The sequence below is a fragment of the Leiobunum rupestre genome, chromosome 10 (genome assembly GCF_980474605.1).
Source record: "Leiobunum rupestre chromosome 10, qqLeiRupe1.1.hap1, whole genome shotgun sequence".
Taxonomy (NCBI): Eukaryota; Metazoa; Arthropoda; class Arachnida; order Opiliones; family Sclerosomatidae; genus Leiobunum; species Leiobunum rupestre.
Window position 1 is genome coordinate 47,888,472 of NC_143393.1, and position 26,859 is coordinate 47,915,330.

General features: G+C 36.2%; 1 protein-coding gene and 1 pseudogene across 1 annotated transcript in view; both read left to right on the top strand.

Moving 5' to 3' along the window:
- LOC149926075 (uncharacterized) overlaps positions 1-26,657 on the top strand; it is a 374,126-nt gene extending 347,469 nt beyond the window's left edge. Inside the window, exons 2-4 of the mRNA XM_090161856.1 lie at positions 24,762-25,818; positions 25,960-26,535; positions 26,607-26,657. Coding sequence (XP_090017982.1) covers positions 24,762-25,818; positions 25,960-26,535; positions 26,607-26,657 — 1,684 coding nt within the window. The remainder of the gene's footprint in view (positions 1-24,761; positions 25,819-25,959; positions 26,536-26,606) is intronic.
- On the top strand, positions 14,177-18,550 carry LOC149926082 (uncharacterized; annotated as a pseudogene).
- Positions 26,658-26,859: the final 202 nt, after the last annotated feature.

Here is a 26,859-nt window from a genome sequence, read left to right on the forward strand (position 1 = left end):
ATTAACTGAACTTAAGAAACTTCGTTCAATCAACATTCGTCAATGATAATTCCCGCACAAGGTTTTTTACCGGACTAGAAACCTACTCAACTCTCTTGACATTGTTTAACGGAATCAAAAGCTACTTGTTTCAAAATTCCAAACTGACCCCTTTCCAGCAGTTAATTTTGACTTTGATGAAACTCCGGCTTGGGTCCAGCAACAGAGACCTAGCGTATAGGTTCAACGTTTCCGAAATGACAATATCAAGATTATTTTATAACTGTTTGAATGCGTTATACAAACGTATGACAAAATTTATTCACTGGCCAGATAGAGACGAGCTACAAAAAACAATGCCTATGTGCTTCAGAGATAAATTTGGTCAAAAGGTTGCAGTTATCATCGACTGTTTTGAAGTTTTTATGGAAAAACCATCAAATATACTAACAAAAGCCGAAACATGGTCTAGTTACAAGCATCAAAACACAGTAAAATTCCTCATTGGAATAACCCCGCAAGGAACAGTTTGTTATCTTTCTAATCTTTGCCAATCAGTTGTGCCATTTGATTAATATAATTTTCAAAATTAAAATCTTGCTCGTATAACCTGGAAAAATTTGTAAATAAATATCAAGTGATAGTTTTAAACAACTTCATTTTCTTTTATTTTTGACTATGGTTTTTTACGCTTATTTGATCGATTAACTTTAACACAATCAGGGCAAAATCATTTCCCTTTGGGAACATCATTTATCTTTAAACACTCTAAATGAAACCACCGCAGTACACAATCTGCCTATCTGTTTCGATTGAACATCACGGACAAACCCATTCTCAAAATTATTATAGGCTAAAAGACTTTTTCGATAATTTAATTGGTCCTCAGTAAATGGTGAAATACCGTGAATTAAATAATGATAAAGATGCCCATATTCTGTAGGCGGCAAATGTTCAAAACCAAACCCTACACCTCTATGTTCTCCATCCCCATGAACTTGTTTCAAATCGTCTGAATTCATTTTATATGGATCGATATTGCTGATTAATTTCATTTTTTCAAGGTACCTCTTTTTAACATGATCAGGGAGTTCATTAACATAATCTGAAGGAACATCTTCCTTTACTTTCTTAGTCCTACCCATGACTAGGTTATTTTTTTTTTTTTTGCTCGTTATGAGCCATTGTGACGGGTGGGACAATACAGTCCGCTCGTCCACTTGATTAATCAGGTGCGAGATATGTGTTACGGCCACGCCAACGGGGGGATAATTGGGGATAGGGTTGGGACACCCGTGGCGGAAGTATGACAACCACCCGTTGGGGGATTAGTGGTCGTTCTCACACGGCCTTCCACAAACTCTGCCTCCCGGACGCCTGGGATTACAGGAGTGAGCCACTACTCCCGGCCTGACTAGGTTATTCAACTTATTCTACGTTTCTACCCAATATGGCGGACACTATAGTTAATACAAATTCACGAGAGATGGCGCCAATATTGCCAGCGAAAAAAAAAACCTCTACGTAATCTTTTTTTCCCCCCCTCGGATGTTAACTCCCTATAGCAAGGGAATCTAGACTAATTTATTTTTACTTGAAGTTTTGAACCTATAATAATAATAATTATAATAATAACTAATTAATTTATTCTAGAGTGTAAAAAAATTTAATAACCACGGAATGGTTTTAAAAATAAAGAGAAATTATTCTATTTATTCTAACGCGTTTTCCGTATGCTTTTTGTCGTCAACGCGTTATTTAGCTATTGAAACTTATTCTATCACGTTTTCTATACTTTCCATTCGAATACCGGAATTATTTTTACGCCGTCACGAAGAGCGTGAAGAGGGGTATATTTCGTGGTAGTTTCGTTAATTTGCAAGGACTGGTTTAAACGTTATAGCGAAATTATTCTATTTATTCTAATTCCTTTTGGGTAGGAAATATGGCGTCTCAGCGTTTTTTCGTGCTTCACATTTATTCTATCATTTAAAGCTACTTCCCTTTTGAATACCGGAATTATTTTTAGGCCGTCACGAAGACCGTGAAGAGGGGTATATTTCGTGATAGTTTCGTTTATTTCCCTCCACCGGTTTAAACGTTATAGACAAATTATTCTATTTATTCTAATTGCTTTTTTGTAGGAAATATGGCGTCTCCGCGTATTTTCGTGTTGCAAATTTATTCTATCGCTTTTTCTCTACTTTCCATTCGAATACCTGAATTATTTTTACGCCGTCACGAAGAGCGTGAAGTGGGGTATATTTCGTGATAGTTTCGTTAATTTCCCTCCACAGGTTTTAACGTTATAGACAAATTATTCTATTTATTCTTATTGCTTTTTTGTAGGAAATATGGCGTCTCCGCGTATTTTCGTGTTGCAAATTTATTCTATCGCTTTTTCTCTACTTTCCATTCGAATACCTGAATTATTTTTACGCCGTCACGAAGAGCGTGAAGAGGGGTATATTTCGTGATAGTTTCGTTAATTTCCCTCCACAGGTTTAAACGTTATAGCCAAATTATTCTATTTATTCTAACGCGTTTTCGGTATGCTTTTTGTCGTCAACGCGTTATTTAGCTATTGAAACTTATTCTATCACGTTTTCTATACTTTCCATTCGAATACCGGAATTATTTTTAGGCCGTCACGAAGAGCGTGAAGAGGGGTATATTTCGTGGTAGTTTCGTTAATTTCCACGCCAACGTTTTTGAAATATAGCGAAATTATTCTATTTAGGCAGTGCGTTTTTGGGGCCGGCTTTTCTTTGTGCACGTTTTACGCCATCCAGTAGATGGCGACACAGTCTCCAAGAGCCGATAAATTATTCTGTACCCGTGGCGGTTTATTCGAATTATTCTTCAATTACCTGAACGTAGACTTCATATTTAAACGAAAAATAATAAATGTAATATTTTTACGGTTATAATTAAGTGATTCGCAGCATTTTAGTTACGTAAGAAATTTCTAGGCATAGAAGAAATATAATTTTTAAGTGACGGTGATAGTTCTGTGGTGTTTTTGATAATAAATTATTTTTAAACATTTTGCTGTTAAAAACCCAAAAGGCTTGTTTAAACAGAAGAGAAAGTACAATTTTCACTCATATCTTTCTTTGAAACTTATTCTATCGCATTTTCCTCACTTCCCGTTTCGAATACGGGAATTATTTGTGAAGAGGGGTATATTTCGTGGTAGTTTCGTGAACTTCCACGCCACCGTTTTAAAAATATAGCGAATTTATTCTATTTAGGCAGTGCGTTTTTCCACTGAAATATTTAAAACCACCAGTTCAGCCCTTGATCTCGATTTAGGATCCACACAAAAACCGACTCTCCGGTGAATATTATTCGAGTACATGATTCGAGGGGTCTGACATTTACCAAAATCCCGTACACTTTGTCTAAAATCGCAAAATCTTTCAACTCTCTCTATGGTAAATAACATTGAAATCCCAAAATCACTTCAAAAAGTAATGGTAAAATCGCCAAAATCTCTACGAAATCCCGAAATCCCGTACAAAATAATGGCAAGTGTCTGACCCCTTGACATGATTACTTTTATAAATGAGCTGGTAATAACAAAGGGCTTTGTACTCATACCAGGTATTTTGTAGATGATTCGACAGCTCGGATTCGACTCACAGATGAACGTCTCATTATAGGGTATTTAAGGTCAGATTGTTCGAGCCAGTGAATGAAATGAAAACCAAAATGTCACGAAATGCCCACTTTTGTGTGGGGCTAAGCGCGTGTCTATTGCACCTAGGGGTAAAATTGGGAAAACACTCCCCCTTATATTACGACCACTATTTACAAGTTAGTAACTAATAATGTGAGGTAGTGGCATTCCGACCGATGAAACGGCATATGGATGAGGCTAAAAATGAAACTGAATTTAAAAGTCAATCGGATCTAAAATTATAAGACTGCGTAAATCAAGGGGGAGCGGTTGCGCCCCTGTTTACCTGACAGTGGAAATTTGCAAAAACTCTAGAGGTATAGTATTAATAGAGATTGAAAATGAAACTGAATTTAAATTTATAAGAGTGCGTAACTGTTTGAAGGGGGTCGCGTAAAAGGGGCTGCCAAATCTGCGCTAACTGATTGAAGCTGCGGAACTTGGTTTGACAGGTAAACTAAAACCCATTACAGTAAGACCCCGGTAAAATATGGCTTTGCTATGTTGAAAATGGGGACGACAACAACAACACTTCACATCTATCTGTAGAAATCAATAGTCCCAATATATCGATGTGGAACTAATTAGGGTTTTGTAAATTTTAAGATATGAATTTATGCTACTTTTATTCCAATAAACAATTGAACTTTTGGTTTGATAAATTTTATTATTGGGTTTATTAATAGAAATAAGAATGAAAAGAAAACTATTTAATACGGATTATAGTTCCAACCACTTCCCGGCCCCCGCCTTTTGTTGACCCGGCCACCACGGCCACCACGACCACCGCCGCCACCACCACGACCACAACCACTGCTCCCAGCTCTTGAATTAACAAGATACGGGATCTGGAAAAAAATAAGAGTCAGCACGAGCCTCTGATAAATGCTAATGAGTAAAAATATTTTACTATTAGCTGCATCATCGATGTGGCTGTAGCCATCTCTTGCATGGTCACATTTAATGTTTGTCCAAAAAGTTGCGTAGACATTTCCGGATAATTAGCCGCCAAAAGGCCTTGTCGGGTGACTTGCGAAAGCGGCTGTCGTCCAATTGTGAAATTTTGTACAACATTTTTTCTTCTTTGGGCTACTAACACGTTTTGCTTTCTTTTATGGTCCTCGTACATTTCCAGTACTCTAGCTTTCGTGTCGGCTTCCAACTAGAAAAAGGCAAGGAAAAAGGACACAAATTGTTATAGAATAATTATTAAACGGAAGTAGCGTAGAAAAATTATCGCCAAAAGAGTTTTTGCGCAAAGTGTTAATCCCTTACAAGAGGGTCGAAATGGGAGTTAAATTTAGTAGGGTTCAAAGCTACAGAATTCAGGTCAAAGAGGGTGTTTCGGCACGAAATTCCCATTGTTTACGCCTTAATAGAGATTAATAGTCCGTAATATCGGATAACGTGCAGTGGTGTAGTCCTAAAAACCAACTGGGTCGATTTAAATGTTTATTGTTGCCGTATAAAATACACCCTTTTGAAACCAGGCGGCTCCAATGGGAGTGCAGCATTAAAAATACAATATAATATTTCCATGAGAAATAAGCTCTTTTTTTTACAAACTTGGAGCTTTAAAATTGATGGTATTTGCATTGGTGGTTAGGAGAGCGACCTATATGCCATATTTCCAGGATTTTTTGCACCACAGCGAAATCCCACTTTGCACCATTAAGTCCAAGAATTACGCTAAGCGGCTTCCCAAAGTGCTCACAAATAGACTGGTCCACTTGTGTCTCAGGACATTCCAAGAGAATGCATTGTACCTAACAGCTCTACCTGACGTATAGCCCCAGTATAGGGCTTGAAAAACTAGGCCACTTAGCGCTTGTTATTCTACCTCCTTTTCCCATACGCCACCCAATCAGGGCCGTCACCAGCCCAAAATTTTAGGTAGGGCCAAGGGCTTTAATTTTCATTTCTCGCGAATTTTTAGGTAGGGCCAAACCCATTCTAGGCAGGGCCAGGCCCTAGCGCCCCCCCCCCCCTGGTGACGGCCCTGTACCCATTCCTTATAGGAGCCCACCCGGTCCCTTTTTTGATCCCCCACAATGCGGTCCGGCCAAGGTTCAATAGCACGCGTCCACTCCGTAGTCAGTCCATAAATTTGAGCCTTCTCGACTACTTAATCTTGCTACGAGCTACTCTTGGGTGTGGTCAACTTCGATTTCGCGCATGATCAAAGTTGGCTGTGGTTAGGTATATGTTGTCAGAATTTATAGCCCGCTGTACCGGTAAAATCAAGAAACCACACCAGCGGAGGCCTATCATCAGAATGCCCTACGCCAGCGTCCACAAGCCCGGACAGGTGACAAAACCAGCATGGGTAGCAGAACCCCACTACTGATGGTCGCACCCTCGACGCAAGCCGCTCAACCCAGCAGAAGGTGAAACAATGGGACGACCAGCCCGCCACTTCGCACACAGCAGTGAGATAGAGAACGGATGCTCTAGCAACTCCGGCCGACACCCCACCTACAAAGGCAGGGAGCCAAGCCCTTTGGAGAGAGCGCCTAAAGGGGAACGGCAGGCACGCAGCAGCCCGCATAACCCGGCACAGCTGGCACTGGAGATCCCGGTGTGATCCAAAAGGCCGGGAGATGGGTCCGCCGCGCCCTCATACGGAGGCCCGCAGCCCCACAGCAGGCAACCCAATCCGCCGAGGCGGCCAGTTTGCCCGGCCCCTCTCCATTAGCCTGGGCTGAAGCCCAGTATCCAGCCCACACCTGACCGAAGTCGGAGGTTGGAGATAGGACCCTTTGGACGGAGCTAACATCTCCCAGTGCGCCACCGCCCTTACGGGTTACAAGAGCCGGACCCCGACTCCCCGGTACAGCCACCGACCCCTTGAGGGCCTGTGGTTAGGTATAACCTAAACTTAGAGCAGACAACTTTTGTTTAGATGTTTATAGCCCAGGCTGAGAAATAAGGAATTTTTTTAAACTGGAACTGTGGCCAGTAGAGCCTAGGTAGTTTAATTAAAAAACTGGCCACTTGCCATTTTTAACCTTCAAAATCAGGCTTTCATAATTTATGGTCAAATTTATCTATTCTTGACAATATGTGCTAGAAGCAAAGACCAAACAATGTTAGGGATTATTATAGTATTTTTTTAATGAACTAAAATCTTGAAGGGAAAAAAATTAATTAAGTGGTCACCAGGGCTACTAACACCGCAAGCATTTAATTTTTAAACTGGCCCCGCTAATTTTTAAACTGGCGATTGGCCTGTGATAGTGCCTTATTTCTCACACTATATAGCCGCTTATAGCAATGTAAAGTCAAAACGAACATTGAACTACTTTCACATTTAAATTTCTTTATAACGAAAAACTTTTTTTCTGGTCGGTTAAGCGAGAAATCAGGTGTACAAATTGATTACTTGATTTCCAGAAATCCAGCTTATCACGGGAAATCAAATATTTTTTAGAAATAATGCATAAATCATTTAGTATTTTCTAGAATTCAGTTGTAACCACGCATTTCCCAAAATAATTAACGGTAAATCACCATTAATCATTAACGCGCGAGAAATTCCGGATGTTTTCAAAATTCGCGAGTGATTCAAATTCGTAAGAAGTTGTAAATGTAAATGACGTAATTTACGTCACATTACGCGAACAAAGTTTCAGTAAAGGAGATACTTTCATGGAATACTTATGAATAATTATTTTACATATTTGCTGGAGTGAAATCTATTCACCTGACCTAAACCCCACTACCAACTTTATACATTGAGTCCGATCAAAAGTGTAATCCGAAATTGGCTGTTAACCGCTCAATGATATACCAAATGTATTCGCATCTTTGCTTTGGTCGTAGTTACGAACTTCGTTGTCAAATAAAAACTAGATGCCACGTATATTTGAGTACCCACAATCCCCCTTAAGTACATCTTGCGTATTAAAGTTGAATCTGAAAGTTTTTAATCAATGATTTTAATAAGCGCAGTTTAGCAACCTAAGAGGAATTTTTACGAAAGGGAGCTCTTTTCCAAACCACCCTCTTCGTGAAGAACAATATCTCAATCACCCTATCCTAAAAATAATTATCGTACTAAGCGAGAGCAAACTGAGAGCAATTTGACCATAAATAGAATCCTATTACAACACTATATCAGTCACGTTATCCATTAGATAGGAACTATATATTTCAACTTAAATTAAAATATAGGCCTCACCACTAATCGGTCAAACCCTCTAACCATTAAAACCTTCGGATACTAACACACTTCAAATATTAAAACGGTGTCAAAGTAAAATTTTAATCGTCCATTAAAAGAACAAGCACTCCAAATAAGAGCACTATAATAAGATATATTATATTTTTCTGGTGAAGGAGCCGGCAAATAAATGTCTGAAATAATTTAATGCTTAAAATAAAAAATTAGACTTTTAATTCATTATTTATTAGCATTTTGAAGAAGAGTTAGTTTTGGAAAGGGATTTATAAATAGGAAATTATAATTAATAATGAGAAAGAGGGTAGATTAACGAGATTAAGCGGTAGAATAAAACGGGAAAGAAAAGAAGCCAAAAAGAGATACCTAGAATAAATTTGAATCACGAAATAAAAACAATTCTTCAAAAATTAACATTTATTGGGATGAAGAAAGCCCATCTCTTAATTTTTGATAATGGTTTTAGTTAATTCCATTGATATTTTTAAAAAAGTTCAATTTTGAATTACGAAGATACGCCTGCACCAAAGAAAACGCGTTACAATGAATAGAATAATTCCGGTATTAGAAACGAAAGTAACGAAAACATGGTAGAATAATTTCACTTTATTTCTAAAACCCCACACTTAATTATAACCGTAAAAATATTACATTTATTATTTTTCGTTTAAATATGAAGTCTACGTTCAGGTAATTGAAGAATAATTCGAATAAACCGCCACAGGTACAGAATAATTTATCCGCTCTTGGAGACTGTGTCGCCATCTACTGGATGGCGTAAAACGTGCACAAAGAAAAGCCGGCCCCAAAAACGCACTGCCTAAATAGAATAATTTCGCTATATTTCAAAAACGTTGGCGTGGAAATTAACGAAACTACCACGAAATATACCCCTCTTCACGCTCTTCGTGACGGCCTAAAAATAATTCCGGTATTCAAAAGGGAAGTAGCTTAAAAACGATACAATAAATGTGAAGCACGAAAAAACGCTGAGACGCCATATTCCCTACCCAAAAGGAATTAGAATAAATAGAATAATTTCGCTATAACGTTTAAACCAGTCCGTGCAAATTAACGAAACTACCACGAAATATACCCCTCTTCACGCTCTTCGTGACGGCGTTAAAATAATTCCGGTATTCGAATGGAAAGAATAGAAAACGTGATAGAATTAGTTTCAATAGCTAAATAACGCGTTGACGACAAAAAGCATACCGAAAACGCGTTAGAATAAATAGAATAATTTGGCTATAACGTTTAAACCTGTGGAGGGAAATTAACGAAACTATCACGAAATATACCCCTCTTCACGATCTTCGTGACGGCGTAAAAATAATTCCGGTATTCGAATGGAAAGTATAGAAAACGTGATAGAATAAGTTTCAATAGCTAAATAACGCGTTGACGACAAAAAAACATACGGAAAACGCGTTAGAATAAATAGAATAATTTCGCTTTATTTTTAAAACCGTTCCGTAGACATTAAAATTTTTTACACTCTAGAATAAAAAAAAGTAGTTATTATTATAATAATTATTATTATTTTTATAGGTTCAAATAAAAATAAATAAGTCGATATTCCCTTAAGTTGCTATTAGGTTTGAATACATTATAATTGTCTAGTTTCCCTTTCCTTAGAATAAACTCTAAAATTAGTTAGCTTTATTTGAATTACACGTATTTAATCATTTTGAAAGTTGGTTTTGGTTTAATCATAAAATCATAACCATGGTTAAATGATTAATTTCGTAGCTAGCAGTCAAAAAGAACGAGCATTATCGCATTTAGAATAAATAGAATAAGTATCATCCTACCTGGCACACTCTCGTCTCCAGCATATCGGTTTTATTCTATTTATTCTATTCATTCTTTTTAGGCAGGCCCCTGGTATGTATGTTTTATGTGCTTTCTATCTGGTAAATAAATTTAAATCTGCATTATTTTGGAGGATGAAATTAAAAAAGAAGAGAAAAAATATGTAGAAGACTTAGCTAAAGAAGCAGCAAAGGAAACAAATGTTTCAACTGCTAAAAGAACTAGAATAATTAAAGATGTGAAAACAATAGTTGAAAGAAATGAAATGGAATCAATTCTCAACATTGATAACGTTATAAATATGTGGTCACCACCAGAAATTATTACAACACCGGTGTTTCCAACTCCGACATTGCCATTAGGCAACTTTGAAACGGTCAGATCTGATGCAAGGAGTTGCACTAGCATTGGGGTGTCTTCTACTGATAATCCAATATTGGTAAATTCCAATATTTTTAAGTTATTAGATATTTATACATTATACATATAGACAGGAAACTCAACTGATCAAATACTAGAGTTATCGCCCAGCGTTTCACCAGAAACAGTACCATGCATGTACGTAAGATATATTTACTATGGATGAAATTCAATTGTCAATGTTCAAATTCATTATTTTAATTGGGTGTGGGGTGCTTTTAATTGAATGTTTGTTGTTTTTATATTAGAGATTCTAATGTTGTTTGATCTGAAAAAGCAATGTAATTAGCTAAACAATTTGAATTTAGCTATACCTAGCTTTTAATTGAATGTTTGGTTTGTTTTATTAGGGGTTCTGATGTTGTTTCATCTGAAAAATTAACGTATGCTAAAAAATTTAAATTAGCTAGCCCTTTTGAATTTATTAATGTTTTTTATTAGCGTCCCTGGTGAAGTTAACTACAGCGGCCTTATTGTTTTTAATATGTTTTGGGTTGCTCATGGTAGACCTTATCACGTAGATAGCGGGGGTATTTTTTATTTTGGCCGGAAATGAAGAGTTCATTTAATTTAATTTTAAAATTTAGGAAAATTTTAGAATTTAGTTACGTTTATTACTTTTTTTGGATGAATTTATCTTCGTCGTGTGGTCGCCTACACCACGGTTTGCTAAAAATTCTTCGGTTAGATTCTGTCTTTGTTTTGATTAGGTGTTGTTTCTGTTTTGGTAGACCACACGGACTAGAGTGTAGAATAACTGCCGCATTCCGATTTCTATTTTATTAAAAAGGGTAAGATGGGGATTATTTTAATGTGAAATTTTTTGGCGAAAATGAGTATTCCCGAACATATGATTTTTCAAAAATTTTGATTTTTTCCCTAGTACGATTTTTTAAATTCTTAGATTTTAGTACGTTTTTGATAACGTAGAGCTGATGACTAAAAAGATAAAAGGTGAAAAGCAAAACAGTACTAACTTACTAAAGGTTGGGAATTTTTGCCGTATTTCAACGCATTTTAGCCGTTCTTTAAACCATTTTTACCATATTCAAACCATTTTAGCCGCTTTTACCAAAATTCATTAAATTTTAGAAGTATACGAGGGTTTTATGTTTGGTATTTTAGTACGTTTTCAGTTGTTAGTAGTGTTTCTCATTTAAATTACATAACATTCGTCCTCAGCCCTACATTATCCTAAACGTTTTAAAACCCAGACGATTCACTGAGTTTTAATTTTTGTTGCGATTTCAGTTGATACGTTTTCACTAGGTAGGATTTGTTCCAGATTATAAGAATGGGGGGGGGGGGGGGGCGTCAGGCGCCAATATATTGAAAAACGTGTGGTGTCGGTGGATACACGACGAAACCTTTGCAACAAAAACATGACTAATCCCTAAAAATATCAACATTTTTAAATTAAGTTAATTACAAAAAATATTCATTTGCGGCCAAAATAAAAATTACTTTTGTAATCTCCGCGTCAAATTCTACATTATTAGCCAAAAAAACCAAAAAAAAACATAAGGCCACTGTAGTTTAATTTTATCCTAGCTTATATTGCTTTTTTAATTATATTTAAGTACAACAACTAAAACTAAAATTTTATGTATTATTATAGTGAAGGATTTATCCATGATGAAATGTTTGGCAATGATGAAGAGAGTAGAGAAAGCCTATGCAGAGAGTACTTACATCACTTGATCATATATTCTATTATATAAAAACCATTTATTGTGCACAATATTAAAAACAAAGTACGTAAGTGCCGAATATACAGTAGTGTCAGTGCGATGCCACACAACATCATCCATGCCTTTTCCATAGTCAGGACATGGTTTTTAATATTGTGCTTAATAAATTTGTTAAACTGTATTTAGTTTCTGTGTACAAGTAGGGGAAAATAATATAGTCATTTCATTATATACTTTTAACTAATTGTTTTAGTCAGTCAAAAGAAACTGAAAAGGAATTGTCAGATTTTTTTCGTTCAGGTAATACTAGTTTTCCGTTGGTGTTGAGTTAAATTAATTTGATTAAATTAATAGTTTTATGTTATCCATTGTAGCAACTCCATCAATCATCCAGTTTCTTGAGAAACTTGTTAATATTTAAAAAAAAATCTCAGGGTGAAACTCTGGTAAGCAACATTCACTTTTATAACCCTAATTACTGTTAATTTATTAAAAAAAATTGTGTAGGAAACAAGTGCAACTGAAAGCTCCGTATATGAAAGCCTTGAGGCTAATTACCAAAAGGTGAAGTAATTTCGTTATTATGACCAATTTGTACAATTTTAATTACACAATCTTAATTCTTTTATGTAGGTGGAACTGGTTCCAGGCTCAAAAGTTTGGATCTCTGAAGATCAATTAACCATTATTAAACTGATGTCAGATAAAGATCCAGCCAAAATTATCAGGAAACTCTTGGAAACGATTTTTCTATTCCCCCAACTCGCTAAATTTAGTGCACAAGGGAAGAGAAAAACCAATGGATTACCGAAGAATATTTCTTATGCAGTAAAAAGTAAACATCAAAAAAAAATTTTTAATATGCCTAGCAAAGTTTAAATTAATAAATTTACCTTCAGTGTTTGTAGTTCAATACACAGGCCAAAATAGTATTAGTGACACAGAATTTACACGAATTGTAAACAACAAGTGTGGACGTGTTCGACAATTGATGAAACATTTAGAGAAAACTAAGCAATAAATTTTTTATTTGTTACATTTTATATTATTTTAAAATTAATTAAACGTTCAAAAGTTTTGAACGAAAACTGTGTACATAATTGTATAAATAAACAAATCCCAAAAGGCAATCTCCTTCAAATCACAAAAAGTGGGTCTAAATTGAGTCTCTTACTAGGCGAGCCTAAGCTGAATCTCATTCAAATCACTAAAAGTGGGTCTAAATTGAGTCTCTTACAAATCACTAAAAGTGGGTCTAAATTGAGTCTCTTACAAATCACTAAAAGTGGGTCCAAATTGAGTCACTTACAAATCCCTAAAAGTGGGTCTAAATTGAGTCTCTTACAAATCACTAAAAGTGGGTTTAAATTGAGTCTCTTACAAATCACTAAAAGTGGGTTTAAATTGAGTCTCTTGCAAACCTCTTAGGGTGAGCCTAAATTAAGTCTCCTTCAAATCACAAGAAGCATGTCTAAATTGAGTTTCTTACAAATCTTCTAAGGCGAGCCTAAACTGAGTCTCATTCAAATCACTAAAAGTGGGTCTAAATTGAGTCTCTTACAAATCACTAAAAGTGGGTCTAAATTGAGTCTTTTACAAATCACAAAAACGAAGTCTTAATGAAGTCTTACACAAGTTACCAAAAGAGGGTCTTAATGAAGTCTTAGATCAGTCACCAAGAGCTGGTCTTAATTAAATCTTGAACAAACCTCAAAAAAGGTCTATATCAAGTATAAAATAAGTCTTACTATAACTGTTTTTAATACACCAAAATAAGCCTTAATCAAGTATATATTTAAGTATATTTTAAGCCTGGTTTTTGGACTGAGGTTGACTTACTTGGGACTTATATTCAACCTAAAATAAGACTTTTCAATCTTTTTTTTCGAACCATATTTTTGGTAAGGGGAGGACGTGGAAGTTTTTTATGAAATGGATGTAGCAGAATCTTTGAAAATTCGTTTTGAAAAGGGACATTTATATGAGCATTTAACCCGCAATAGGGCTGCTAATGATTTAAATAGCCAGACTATGAAGAATTTAATTGTTTGATGGTTCAGAATATCGCAAAATTGAAGAATTGGAAAATCGAAATAATTTTTCGCTGATATGCAATGTTGATGGTGTACCAATATTAAAGAGTAGTAATAAGAGTTTATGGCCAATTCATTTAAGTATACCCGAAATTATTTCAAAATTTCAAAAAAAAACATTATTGTAGCCGGGTTATGGTACGGTAATAACAAGTCGGACATGAATTCTTTTTTACTACCACTTATAAATAATTTAAAAAAATTACAATTAATCGGTTTCTCATGGGTTCACCCTATTTCGGAAAAGACCATTTTATCCAAGGTGTTTTGTCAAGTATTTTGTGTAGATGCAGTTGCTCGTGCACCTTTAATCAATATGAACCAATTTAATGGGAAATTTGGCTGTGTGGTTTGTGAACACCCGGGTGTCTATTCTGAATCATCCAGAATATACAAATACGTAGATGTTATACCAACTAGGTCACATATGTCTATTATTGAGAATGCCAATGACGCCTTAGCTACCAGTACAGTTGTTAGAGGCATTAAAGGACTATCAGTTTTAACCCTTTTACCAAGCTTAGATCTTTCAAAATCATTTGTTCCTGAATATATGCATGCGGTTCTTTTAGGTGTAGTTAGACAATTCATGTCAGCAATGTTCAATAGCAAAAACTATAGAGAGGTATATTATATTGGAAACTCAATAAATGATATTGATGAAAAATTGCTTTCAATCAAGCCTCCTAAGATCATAACAAGAACTACACGGTCCCTCGCAACTATGAAACATTGGAAAGCCTCTGAATATAGGAGTTTTTTTACTATTTTACGCTCTTCCAGTCTTTAAAGGGAACCTACCTCACCAATTCTTAAAACATTTTACATTATTATTCCATGCAATTTATCTGTTAATTCAAAGTGAAATTGAAAATACAGAAATTGATTTGGCTGAGATATTGTTATTAGAATTTGTAAAAGCTGTACCTGAACTTTATTCAAACAGTTTCTGCACATCTAATGTGCACCAGCTTTTACATTTATGTGATACCATTAGAAATTGGGGACCACTATGGGCAACATCTGCTTTTATGTTTGAGGACAACAACACAAAAATTAAAAAATCTTTTCACGGAACACAAGAAATTAATAAGTTTATTATTAACTACATCCATATTAATCAGTTACTTGAGATTAAAAAGTATTATTATAAATATTTTCTTTTATTACCATGGTTGACTAAATTTAATAATTATTTAAAACAAAAGATCTTAAAGCTCATAGAATTATACCAACGGGCTTGAGATGTCATACAGTGTTCAATTCGCAACGAATGAAAAAACACACGCAGAGGTTTGAAAATTCATTACTGAAAGAAGCAATTATTGAAACCAGAAGCAGACGACGTAAATTTCACGAAGAAGAGGAATGGCTAACAGAGGTTCTTGAAAAAAGATTGGACTTTCAGACCGGTAATTTTTTGGTGCAACATATTAGGGACTTAAGGGATCAAAAATTCCATGAGGTAAAACAACTGCATATAGCAAAATTTAAACGTCTAATAATAAAAATCATAAACATACATAAAAAAGATGTTATAACAACGAATTCCAATGTAGTGAATCTATCAGATAGACCTTTAACAGAAGGGGAAAAATCGGTACTACAGAAAGGTTTAACATTCGGAATAAAATTGGAAAAAATAGACACAAACTGAAGGACAACTTCGGAGATTAAAGATAGAAGATCCGGTCAAACAGGATATTAGGAGTCTTATTAAATTAAATTATTCAAGAAAATAAATAAACATTCAAATTTAACTAAATTAGAATTATGGGCATTAAAAAACATTAAACGAGATAAAACGATTAAAATTGTACAAGCGGACAAAGGTGGTAAAATAGTGGTGGTAAACAGCGTAGATTATACCAAAAAGATGAATAATATATTAACTTCAATAGATTACAAGATTTTAAAAAATGATCCCACGGGGAAAATAAATAAAGAGATACATAAAATAATTAATATAGCAATAAAAAATGGAGAAATAAATAAGGATCATAAATATATATATTTTCCACAAGTGTTAAAAACGCCTCATATCTATGGCCTAATAAAACAACATAAACAGGACCATCCAATAAGACCAGAAGAAAATAGGGGAAGTACGTATCTGTAGCTTTGAGCCGTAGAAGTCGTCGTGTGACCCACGAAAATGCCTTTTTACGCATAATAAACCAAACTGAAAAAGTAGTTCCAATTTTGTTTTGATTCAACACGGCTATAAACGACGAAAGCAAATACGCCTTAGCTCAATTAGCAGAGAATGAGAAGTACAATATGTCACAATTGTTCAATTTAAGAAAAATTGATTTTTTAAACGATGTAATCATCCGCGATTTCCCGCCAAACCGTTTTAGCGCGAAAATTCGTGAAAAGTGACGCCTTTCCAAAGCTGACTAGAAGCGTACTTCCCCCTATTTTCTTCTGATAAGACCTATTGTGTCGTCAATCAACCGTCCAACGTATAATACGGCAAAAGAGCTGGTAAAGTTAATTCCACCGATGATAAATAAAAACAAGTTAACCTTAAAAAAATCCATTCAATTTGTTGAAAATATTCAAGAAATCCAGTTAAAAGAGGAGGACGAAATATGTAGTTTAGACGTAACAAATTTATACGGGAGTATACCTATAGAATTAGCCCTAAAGATTTTGAAGATGAACTTAGAAATGGATAATTCATGGAAAGTTAGGACCACCTTAAAAGAAGATACTATTATAGAACTTTGTAAAATATGTCTATCAAACACATATTTCACTTTTGATGAAAAAAAGTTTTCTCAAAAAAATGGATTAGCGATGGGAAACCCACTTTCCGCCCCCATAGCAAATATGGTAATGGAATATGTGGAACAATCCTTAATGGAAGGGGAATTAATGAACTCAAATATAAAACTGTGGAATAGGTTTATGGATGACGTGTTTTTAATAAAAAACAAAATGTTAACTACGGAAAAATTATTGGATATAGTAAATAACTTTCATAAAAATATACAGTTTACTTTTGAAGGAGAAATAGAAGGAACATTACCATTTTTAGATATTTTGGTGTGTCATGACAATATTTCATTTGAGTGTAGTCTATACCAAAAACCGACACACGCAAAACTTTTTTGAATTTTGATTCGTCACATCCGTTTAAAGTTAAACTAGGAGTCTTAAAATCATTTAAAAAAAAAATAGAATTAATATCAGATACACCCATCAAAGACAAAAATAATATTAGAGACCAATTTATAAATAGTGGGTAACCAAAATATTTAATAGACACAATTTTCGAAACGAACTTGGTTAGAAATGAGTCTCAGAAGCAAAAGATTGAAAATGTAATTTCTTTACCGTATATAGAAGGCATTAGTGAGAAAACGAGTAGACAGTTAAAAATATATAACATTAATTTGGTACATAAAACTGCAAACACATTAAAAACCCACGTAGTAAAAAATAAACCTAAAGTAGAAGAATTAAAGAAGACCGGAATAATATACAAAATAAAATGTGGTTGTAAAAAATCATATATTGGGCAATCAAAATTAGAAGTGGGGAGCACCAAATGATGGTTAAAAAATTAGATAAAAAAAACGCCTAGCGGACCATATACTAAGAAATGGACAACATGAAATTAATTGGGACTCGGCCAAAGTTTTAATTCAAGAACCAAATTGGAATAAGAGAGTTTTTAAAGAAGCTGTGTATATAAAAAAATGGGACATTTGAATTTAGACGTAAAAGGGTGGGGAGATTTTGAGATTAGGGAATGAAAGCATTATGGTCTAAAGGAGTTCGTTGGTTGTATTCATTACTTAATATTGTTTTTTTTTCATTGTTGTTTTTTAATCGTTGTTTATTATTAATTTTAAAAAAATGTAAATATTATCTGGAATGTTAGGAAATTGAAAATTGTAACTAATCAATTGTAAGACGCGGCTGAAGAAGGACCTCGGTTCGAAAGCTCCCGAGTGATTTTAAATTAAAATAACCATGAAGTAGCAGATCTTTTGTTTTAAATAATTATTAAAATTAAAAAGTATGATGTGCCAAAATACAGTCCTGCCGGTAGTTTTTGAGTAACATGAGTAAAACAATTTCTGCACTTAACACGCAATTAAGTGATATAGTTTTTTGGGAAAGGGAAAGGAAAAAAACTTTAATTCTAATTTGAAAGCTTAACTTGTGGAAAACAGCTTTCAATCATCTCTCCGTATATATTCGACGGCAAAAGTAGGCACTTTGGAATATGCCTCCAAAGAAATGAATAGAGCAAGTAAAGGAAATTTATATACCGTTATATACAAACCAAACTTCACACCAACTCATTCCATCACACGGTTACATGATATTAGAAATATATCAATAGGATATGTTTTATATTATTTTGCTTTTGCTGGGGTAGCATATGCAATAAATCAGAAATTTAAAATAGGTGCATTAGCTTTTCGAAACCAACAACCAATTTTCAATGTTAACCATTTAAAAAATATCGAGTCTCGAAACCATGAAAACGTCCGCTAGAATCTTTGACCCTTTGGGACTACTTTCGCCCTATACTATACAGGTAAAAATACTATTTCAAGAAGTTTGGGAAGCTGGCTTAGAATGGGATCAAGAATTGCCGAAAGAGTTAACCGATAAAGACCAAGTTTGGATTAAAGATCTAAAAAAAATTGAAGAAGTTAAAATTTCTTGATACTACCAAGAAGAATTAAAATCGGAAAACGTCACGGAAATGCAGCTACATTGTTTCACGGACTCCAGTGAGAAAGCTTATGGAGCGGTTGTTTACCTCAGGTTTGTCACCGATCAGGGAAACATAACGACATCAATCGTAACATCAAAGACGAGAGTAGCGCCAATTAAAAACGTGACCTTACCGCGACTAGAGCTGTTAGGCGCCCTGGTAATGAAGAAAATAGGCGCGATATTTCCAAGAGCGAAAACATATCTTTGGAGCGACTCAAATATTGCTATTCATTGGATCAAAGGCTCCGCTAAAAGATGGAAGCCCTTTGTAGAAAATCGCGTAACCGAAATCCAAAGTTTAACCGACCCGAAGAATTGGAGATTTTCTAAGGGAATTGAAAACCCCGCAGACGCGCTCACCAGAAGGCTAAAGGTCGTAGAATTAATCGACAAAGAAGTTTGGTGAGAAGGACCAAAATGGCTTAGACAATCCGAACAGGAATGGCCGAACAACCAACTAACGAAATCAGATATCAATCAAACGACGTTTACTGACGAGCTAAAATCATAATAACAAACAGCCGCGATTAAGCCAATATTCGACCCCAAGAAATATAGCAGCGTAACTAAATTAATACGAATAACAGCTTATATGAAACTTTACTTCACAATTTTAAAGAAGAATCGAACAAACACAACGCTAAGTCCCCTCACGGTGGAAGAATTAAACGAAGCGGAAAATTATTGGATCAGAAAAGTACAAGAAGAAGCTTTTGGCGAAGAGATTGCGTCATTAAAGAAAGAAGGAAGAGTACAAAACGACAGTCGCTTAATACAATTGAATCCATTTCTAGACGAAAAACGCGTATTACGAGTTAAAGGAAGAATCCAAGAAGCAAATTTACCGTACGATTTAAAACATCCGATAATTATTCCAAACGGTCATCATTTTTCAAAACTTCAAATTCAAAGAGCTCATAAATTAACGCTACACTCGGGTGTAGCGGACACAATGACGCAGCTGAGAGAGCGATTTTGGCTGGTCAAGGCCAGACAACAGACGAAGTTATTCACAACTGTTTGACATGCAAGAAATGGCGGGTTAAACCTAGAGTAGAAGAAACGGCCCCCCTGCCGAAAGACCGGATTGCCCAAAACGCCCCCTTTGAAGTTACGGGCCTCGACTTTGCCGGCCCCCTCTATGTCAGGAACGGTCCCAAGAAAGAAAGGAAGAAAGCGTATATAGCTTTAATGAAATGCGCCATCACTAAAGCAGTTCACCTTGAACTTGTAACGGACATGTCAACGGAGAGTTTTCTACTGTCATTCCGAAGATTTATTTCGAGAAGAGGTCTACCGAAGATCATATATATATAGTGACAATGTGAAGAGCTTAAAACTAGCAAACAAGGAGCTAGCGTCGCTATGGAGAAAGATAAACAAAACTCAATTAAAGGAATATTTCGCCGAACATTCGATTACGTGGAAGTACATTGTGGAACGCGCCCCCTGGTGGGGCGGATTTTGGGAGCGATCAGTCCGTTCCGTTAAAACAACTCTCCGAAAAACACTTGGAAAAGCGTTTTTAAGTTTTGAGGAAATGGCGACAGTCCTGACGTAGATAGAAGCGGTATTGAATTCGCGCCTGCTGTCGTACGTACATGACGAAATAGGTGAACCGATACCTATCACGCCGGCGCATTTTCTCGTAGGCAAACGCTTAACGATCCTTCCTTCCAAAACGAAGGATGATTTGGTTAAAAATGCAGACGATTTCCGAAAGCGATGGAGATATCAACAATCTTTGGTTAATCATAACTGGAAGCGATGGCAGAAAGAGTATATACTTTATTTAAAATCCGCTCATGAAAGCAGAATGAGTACGGTGAAGGAAGAATTAAACCTAAACTATGAACTTTATATTATAACACTATTTCTTGTCGTGTGCCGAACCCTTATTTTACGACCTCTGACCACACGTGGTGAGTTGTTTTCTTAGAAGTCCCCTTTTGTGAGTCACGCGATTTTAGGGCCCTTCCCGGCCCAATTACCGAAAGGGACGTTGGAAAGGGAAGGGGACCAAAGCAGTCCCAATTTTGTAAGATAAGAAGAAAGTCGCACTTCACGCTAAAACCTGTATCCGTTGTCATTTTAAAATTTTGAATTGTTGAGTTATTAATATTGGAGGTCAGTAACGTGAAGATGGTACATATTAAATTATTAATCTTATTTTATTGGGCGATATTTATAACAATATCTGCGAGCTCGGTTAGGCCTAATGGTTACGATTTCCTACAAACCACGTGGCGATGGTGGTATTGTTATGATTTTTTCTAGGCTAATACCCAAGGCACCACCTTAGGCCTAAGTCATCATGTGACTTTTGAAGCCTTTAATTCAGGTGGCCGGGTTCAAATTGATAATAAATTTTAAGGTAAGAAAAGAATTTAACAATGAATTTATTTTTTGAATATAATATCTACGTTTTTATTTATATTCTGGTATTGAATTCCAGACTTCGGTTTAAGTTCTTTATATCTCTAAAAAACAACAAAGCAGCGGCTATCAAAATACAGTATTATAATCGAAGGAAAATTAATATCTTATTTTATAGTATTTGATACATTAAATTAAGGTAAAAAACAAGTGGCAAATTATATATAATTAACATAGGTATATGGTAATGCATGTTGGTTTGATTCTTACAGTCACATGACTGTTGTTTTAAAGATCTTAATATTTACATTTTGTTCTATACCCAAATTGTGACATTGAAATAAAAGTTAGTTAAGAAATTATTGCATTTAAAAGGTTGAGTTTCGTTTAAGCACGAAAAGCACTATATAGCCATATACAAGGGATTAGACGGCTATGCATATACAAAGCTGCGTATAAGCGCTAGAAGCTTTAACTAGCAACTTTTGAAGGACAGACTTAGAAAGATACAAACGCAGCCACCCCTAAAATCGCTCTCTTTAAAATCTGACCAGTGACGTATCTGGTCAGATCGCCCGCTTGCTCTCTCTTCGCGTTTCGACTTGCTCTTCAAAAACGAGTTCCGTCCCCGTTGGGTCAAACCCTAAAACGGGAATTCTTATGGAACAAAGATAGTGAAAAATATTATTAGCAAAATGATATTGTTTAGTTACGTCTAGCACTTGGTTTTCATTTCTTTCGAACTTCGCTACTCGCGAATCCTACGTTATCGAAGAAAATATTCGGGTAAAGTTTTAAAAATTAACGGCTTTCACCGCGTTGAAGCTAGGAATATAAAAGGTTGAAGAAAGCAAATCCTTAGACTTGAGTACTCAGCATAACAAACCTCTACAAATACCAAATATTTGAATTTACATTAATAAAGGTAGGAAAATTTCATACATTAATTGTCTTTTGAGTATGAAACCAAACCAAGGCCACGAATTAAACTATTTCAAAACCATGAACCGTCGCCGTTGGAAACCTAGATTATTAAAGTGTGCGGTTTATGCAATCTGCCAGAATTTTGAAAGTTGTAAAAGTTACTATTTACGATGCGGTGGAGTACCCAACGAAACAGAATTTAGTTATGGTCGTAACTATGGCGTAAATCATTAGAAAATGCTTTTAAACTATAATAACATTACGGAAAAAATTATTTAATCAATTAAAAACTTTGTTTACTATTAATCAGCGCCGGCCCTAGGGCGGTACGAACGGTGCGACCGTACCGGGCGCCATTATCGGTGGGGGCGCCGAAACGGGATCAGGACGACCGGACGAATAACTTTTGACCCCAAGACCGAAACGCCTGACCTCGCAATGCGATCTCGCACCACCAGAAAAACTTGCTGGGGCCGCTACTGCTATTAATAAGAACCGAAAAAGACATTTTCTAAAAATACGCAGAAAAATATAAAGTACAAAGAAAACTAAAACAGATGACGCTACCGGTATCTTATTTTTTTCAACAGCGTTTTTTGAAATTTCTTTTAATTTATTAAATTTTACATCGGAAATAGTATTGAAATTAACGTCAATGATACTACAATACTTGTTTAATCATATATTAATATTAAAAGTGATTGAAATTAATATACCTATATATGATTAGGAAAAGTGATTGAAATTAAAATACCTATATATGATTAGGAAAAGTGACTGAAATTAATATAGATATATGAATAGGAAAAGTGACTGAAATTAATATAGATATATGAATAGGAAAAGTTATTGAAATTAATATATATATATATATATATATATATGAATAGGAAAAGTGATTGAAATTAATATATATATATGAATAGAAAAAGTGCTTGAAATTAATATAAATATATATGAATAGGAAACGTGATTGAAATTAATATGAATAGGAAAAGTGATCTACACCTTCAGTTATATCAGTAAATATTAAATTTAAGTATAGTTTCCAGGGTAATTTACGGGACCCCAATTTTAACGGTTTTATATTTTCGCCTAAATGTCTACATAACGTTCCTTAATTTAAGTCCGATTTTCATGAGAGTTATAACCTAGATTTGCAATTACGTTGCTTAATTTTAATTCTAAGTGAGGTTTTTGGGCTAGCGTATACGGACCCCCGCAATTTCCGACATTGTAAATCGGCGTGTCTATAGAGTTCTAAACGCCAATTTCCCTCTCGCATTATTCAAGGCCGTTCGCGCCGAGCTTTCAACGTATGTCCAGAAGTAACAAAAAGTGTGACACTCAACGTTTTACGCACGTTTTACACCCTTTTTACGCACGTCTTACGACAGGAAGAAGGTAAGTAAGATTTGATCAAAAACCACAAGTTTTGTTACTTCTAGGCCCATTCCAGCTTAAGTTGTGAGTTAATTAGCCATTTCGAGTTGTATCTAAATTCTTTATGCGCTGAAGCTATATTCTCATTCCATTGAAAGCCTGCATGAAATAAGAATAACGTATGACCAGGCGCGTAATAAATAAGTGTGACCTTAAATATTTGTTATGCCCAGAAGTTAATAATAAGTATGCCACTAAATATTTTTATGACCAGCCGCCGTACACACGATTGCTCGCGGTACGACTGATATCTCAATTTTTTTTAAATTAAGAGTGAATTGTTTGAATATTATATTTTTAGTTGGTACTGATCATTTCTGAACTACGATTTCGGTTGCATTAAGAATTTTTAATTTGAAGTGAGATTTTTGGCCAATTCGCGGAACCCCACAACCCGCGTAAAAGCAGTTCAGCGAGTCCCCAAGGAGTAATAGCACTGAGAGCGTAGAATGGAAAGCTAGCTTTTATTTAGTCCTTGTCTCTTGGTTTTGAAGCGGTGCCGAAAATAAGATCATATTTTAGGCGGTAAAAGTTATATAAAAGTTAAAAAATGTACAATTTTACCTTTATATCATATAAAATTTATCATTTACGAACACGTGTGCAAAGGCTTGTCTCTTTTGTGAAAGCATGGTGAAAGTGAAACGCAAAATCTATTTTACAAGTCGAATTGAAGTTGGTTGGTTACCGATTGAATTGGCAACCCTGTTACCGCCCGACTGAAAATATTTCAGATCAGTGACTACGTCATGGGAGAAGCGAAAGGAGAGCGGCGTTTATTGAGACGACTATTGATACAGGCGTAGAGGTCGTCGTTTGGATACGAAATATCCGTTTTATTGGTTTTTATCCATAGCCGAAAATTATCCGAATAAAAACTTATTTTAATTCGTTTTATAACCGCGAATAATATTCATAAATAATTAATAACCGAAATGTTTATGAATAGTTAAATGTTTGCTGTTAATTTATCTGTTCCGCCGAACTCTATAAAGGCGCCATCTAACTTGTTCGCGTTTCGCTACCTTATTTCCAAAACCAGTTATCTCGAAAAATACGTTATCGGTAAAATTCCTCTTTGGTTTTTGTTCAAATATAAATTTAATATTTGAAATATAATTTTAATATTTGAAATATAATTAATGCACCGGGAGGATTGTGTGTACTTAACAGTACGGGACATCTTGTTATTTTTAACGCGTCTTCGAATGGAGCCGCCTTTTCGTTTCCCCCACGTTCACTATTTTTGACGCAGCGTTCGCGCCACCTATCGAAACTTTTCGTTGCGAATATCAACTATAAATAAGGGTCATCTAGCCTTTAATAGTGTAATCTTTGCGGTTATTTCGACTTACTGGCGCCCGATGACCGTCGTGATTGATTTTCGCTAATATTTAAATTTTAATTGTCTTTAGGCCTTTGTATAAGCAACACGAGTTCATAAATCCAAAAGAGCCTTTGAGTCAGAGTGAAACTGGTGAAATGAGCCGCAGAGAAGAAAAGAAGCACAAGAGCTCAGAATGCGTCTACGCAACGAACTATAAGAGTACTTTCATTCGCCACAGAAGAACTCACTCGGGCGAGAAACCCTTCCAGTGTGACCAGTGTAACTACGCATCTGCACAGAAGGGTCACTTGATTCGCCACAGAAGAACTCACTCGGGCGAGAAACCCTTCCAGTGTGACCAGTGTAACTACGCATCTGCGCATAAGGGTCACTTGATTCGCCACAAAAGATCTCACACGGGCGAGAAACCCTTCCAGTGTGACCAGTGTAACTACGCATCTGCACATAAGGGTCTTTTGATTCGCCATAAAAGATCGCACACGGGCGAGAAACCCTTCCAGTGTGACCAGTGTAACTACGCATCTGTACATAAGGGTCACTTGATTCGCCACAGAAGAACTCACTCGGGCGAGAAACCCTTCCAGTGTGACCAATGTAACTACGCATCTGCACAGAAGGGTGACTTGATTCGCCACAAAAGATCTCACACGGGCGAGAAACCATTCCAGTGTGACCAATGTAACTACGCATCTGCACATAGGAGTCACTTGATTTGCCACAAAAGATCTCACACGGGCGAGAAACCCTTCCAGTGTGACCAGTGTAACTACGCAGCTGCACATCCTTCTGACTTGATTCGCCACAAAAGATCCCACACGGGCGAGAAACCCTTCCAGTGTGACCAGTGTAACTACGCATCTGCACATCCTTCTGACTTGATTCGCCACAAAAGATCCCACACGGGCGAGAAACCCTTCCAGTGTGACCAGTGTAACTACGCATCTGCACAGAAGGGTACATTGATTTGTCACAAAAGATCCCACACGGGCGAGAAACCCTTCCGGTGTGACCAGTGTAACTACGCATCTGCACAGAAGGGTGCATTGATTTGTCACAAAAGATCCCACACGGGCGAGAAACCTTTCCGGTGTGACCAGTGTAACTATGCATCTGCACAGAAAGGTGCATTGATTGGTCACAGAAGAACTCACACGGGCGAGAAATCCTTTCAGTGTGACCAGTGTGACTACGCATCTGCACGGAAGGGTCCATTGATTTGTCACAAAAGATCTCACACGGGCGAGAAACCCTTTCAGTGTGACCAGTGTAACTACGCATCTGCAAATACGGGTCACTTGATTCGCCACAAAAGACCTCACACGGGCGTGAAACCATTTCAGTGTAACCAATGTAACTATACTTCTGCAAAAACGTCGCATTTGATCAATCACAAAAGAAGACAAACGGCTGAGAAGCCTTTTGGATGTACAAAGTGTAGATATCGGGCCAAACATAAGAACAATTTACTTCGAAACGAAAGAGCACGTCACTCCCAGGGGGCAGAGGCCCACAATTGCGACCGGAACAGCCCTATCAATACAACCCTTCAAGCGAAAGGTCGAATTTATGGTCCATCTGGAATCCAAATTGGCGCTTCGAACAGTCACCACACAGAACCCTGGCGCAAATCAGAGCCCCTTCAATTTGACCTCACTGGTCGTCAAACGCGAGGTAGGTATTGTTCGGTGCAACTGCGACGTTTAACGACGGATCAGATTGAATCTCTCACCGAAAAGCTCCACTGCGCCCACGCCGTCAAAGCGGAAGTGACCCAACCTGACGCCGACACCGCCATCGTCGAGAGAGAAATGGTGTTTGGCTCCAATTGCGTCAACATCGATGTCAGCCGCGTCAAACAAGAGCCTTTTTACGACTTCATCGAACGAGTTCCGATCTCAACAGTCGTCACTAGAGAAGAGTTGGAATATCGCCCAGTTGGGGACAATCACGAGGGTGTCCTTAGGATCCCAGACACCCCGATCAAGATCGAGTTTGCTCTCGAATAAGAATCTTTTTTATTTCATATTTTCATTGGTTCCAAACTAATTAGAGAGATGGGGAGCTAGGAAAATACTTCTCAAAGTATATTATTTCAACTTAACGCTGGAAAGTGAAATCAGTTTGTAGTTATACCACATGGCTTGAGAAAGACTGTATTTTGCATT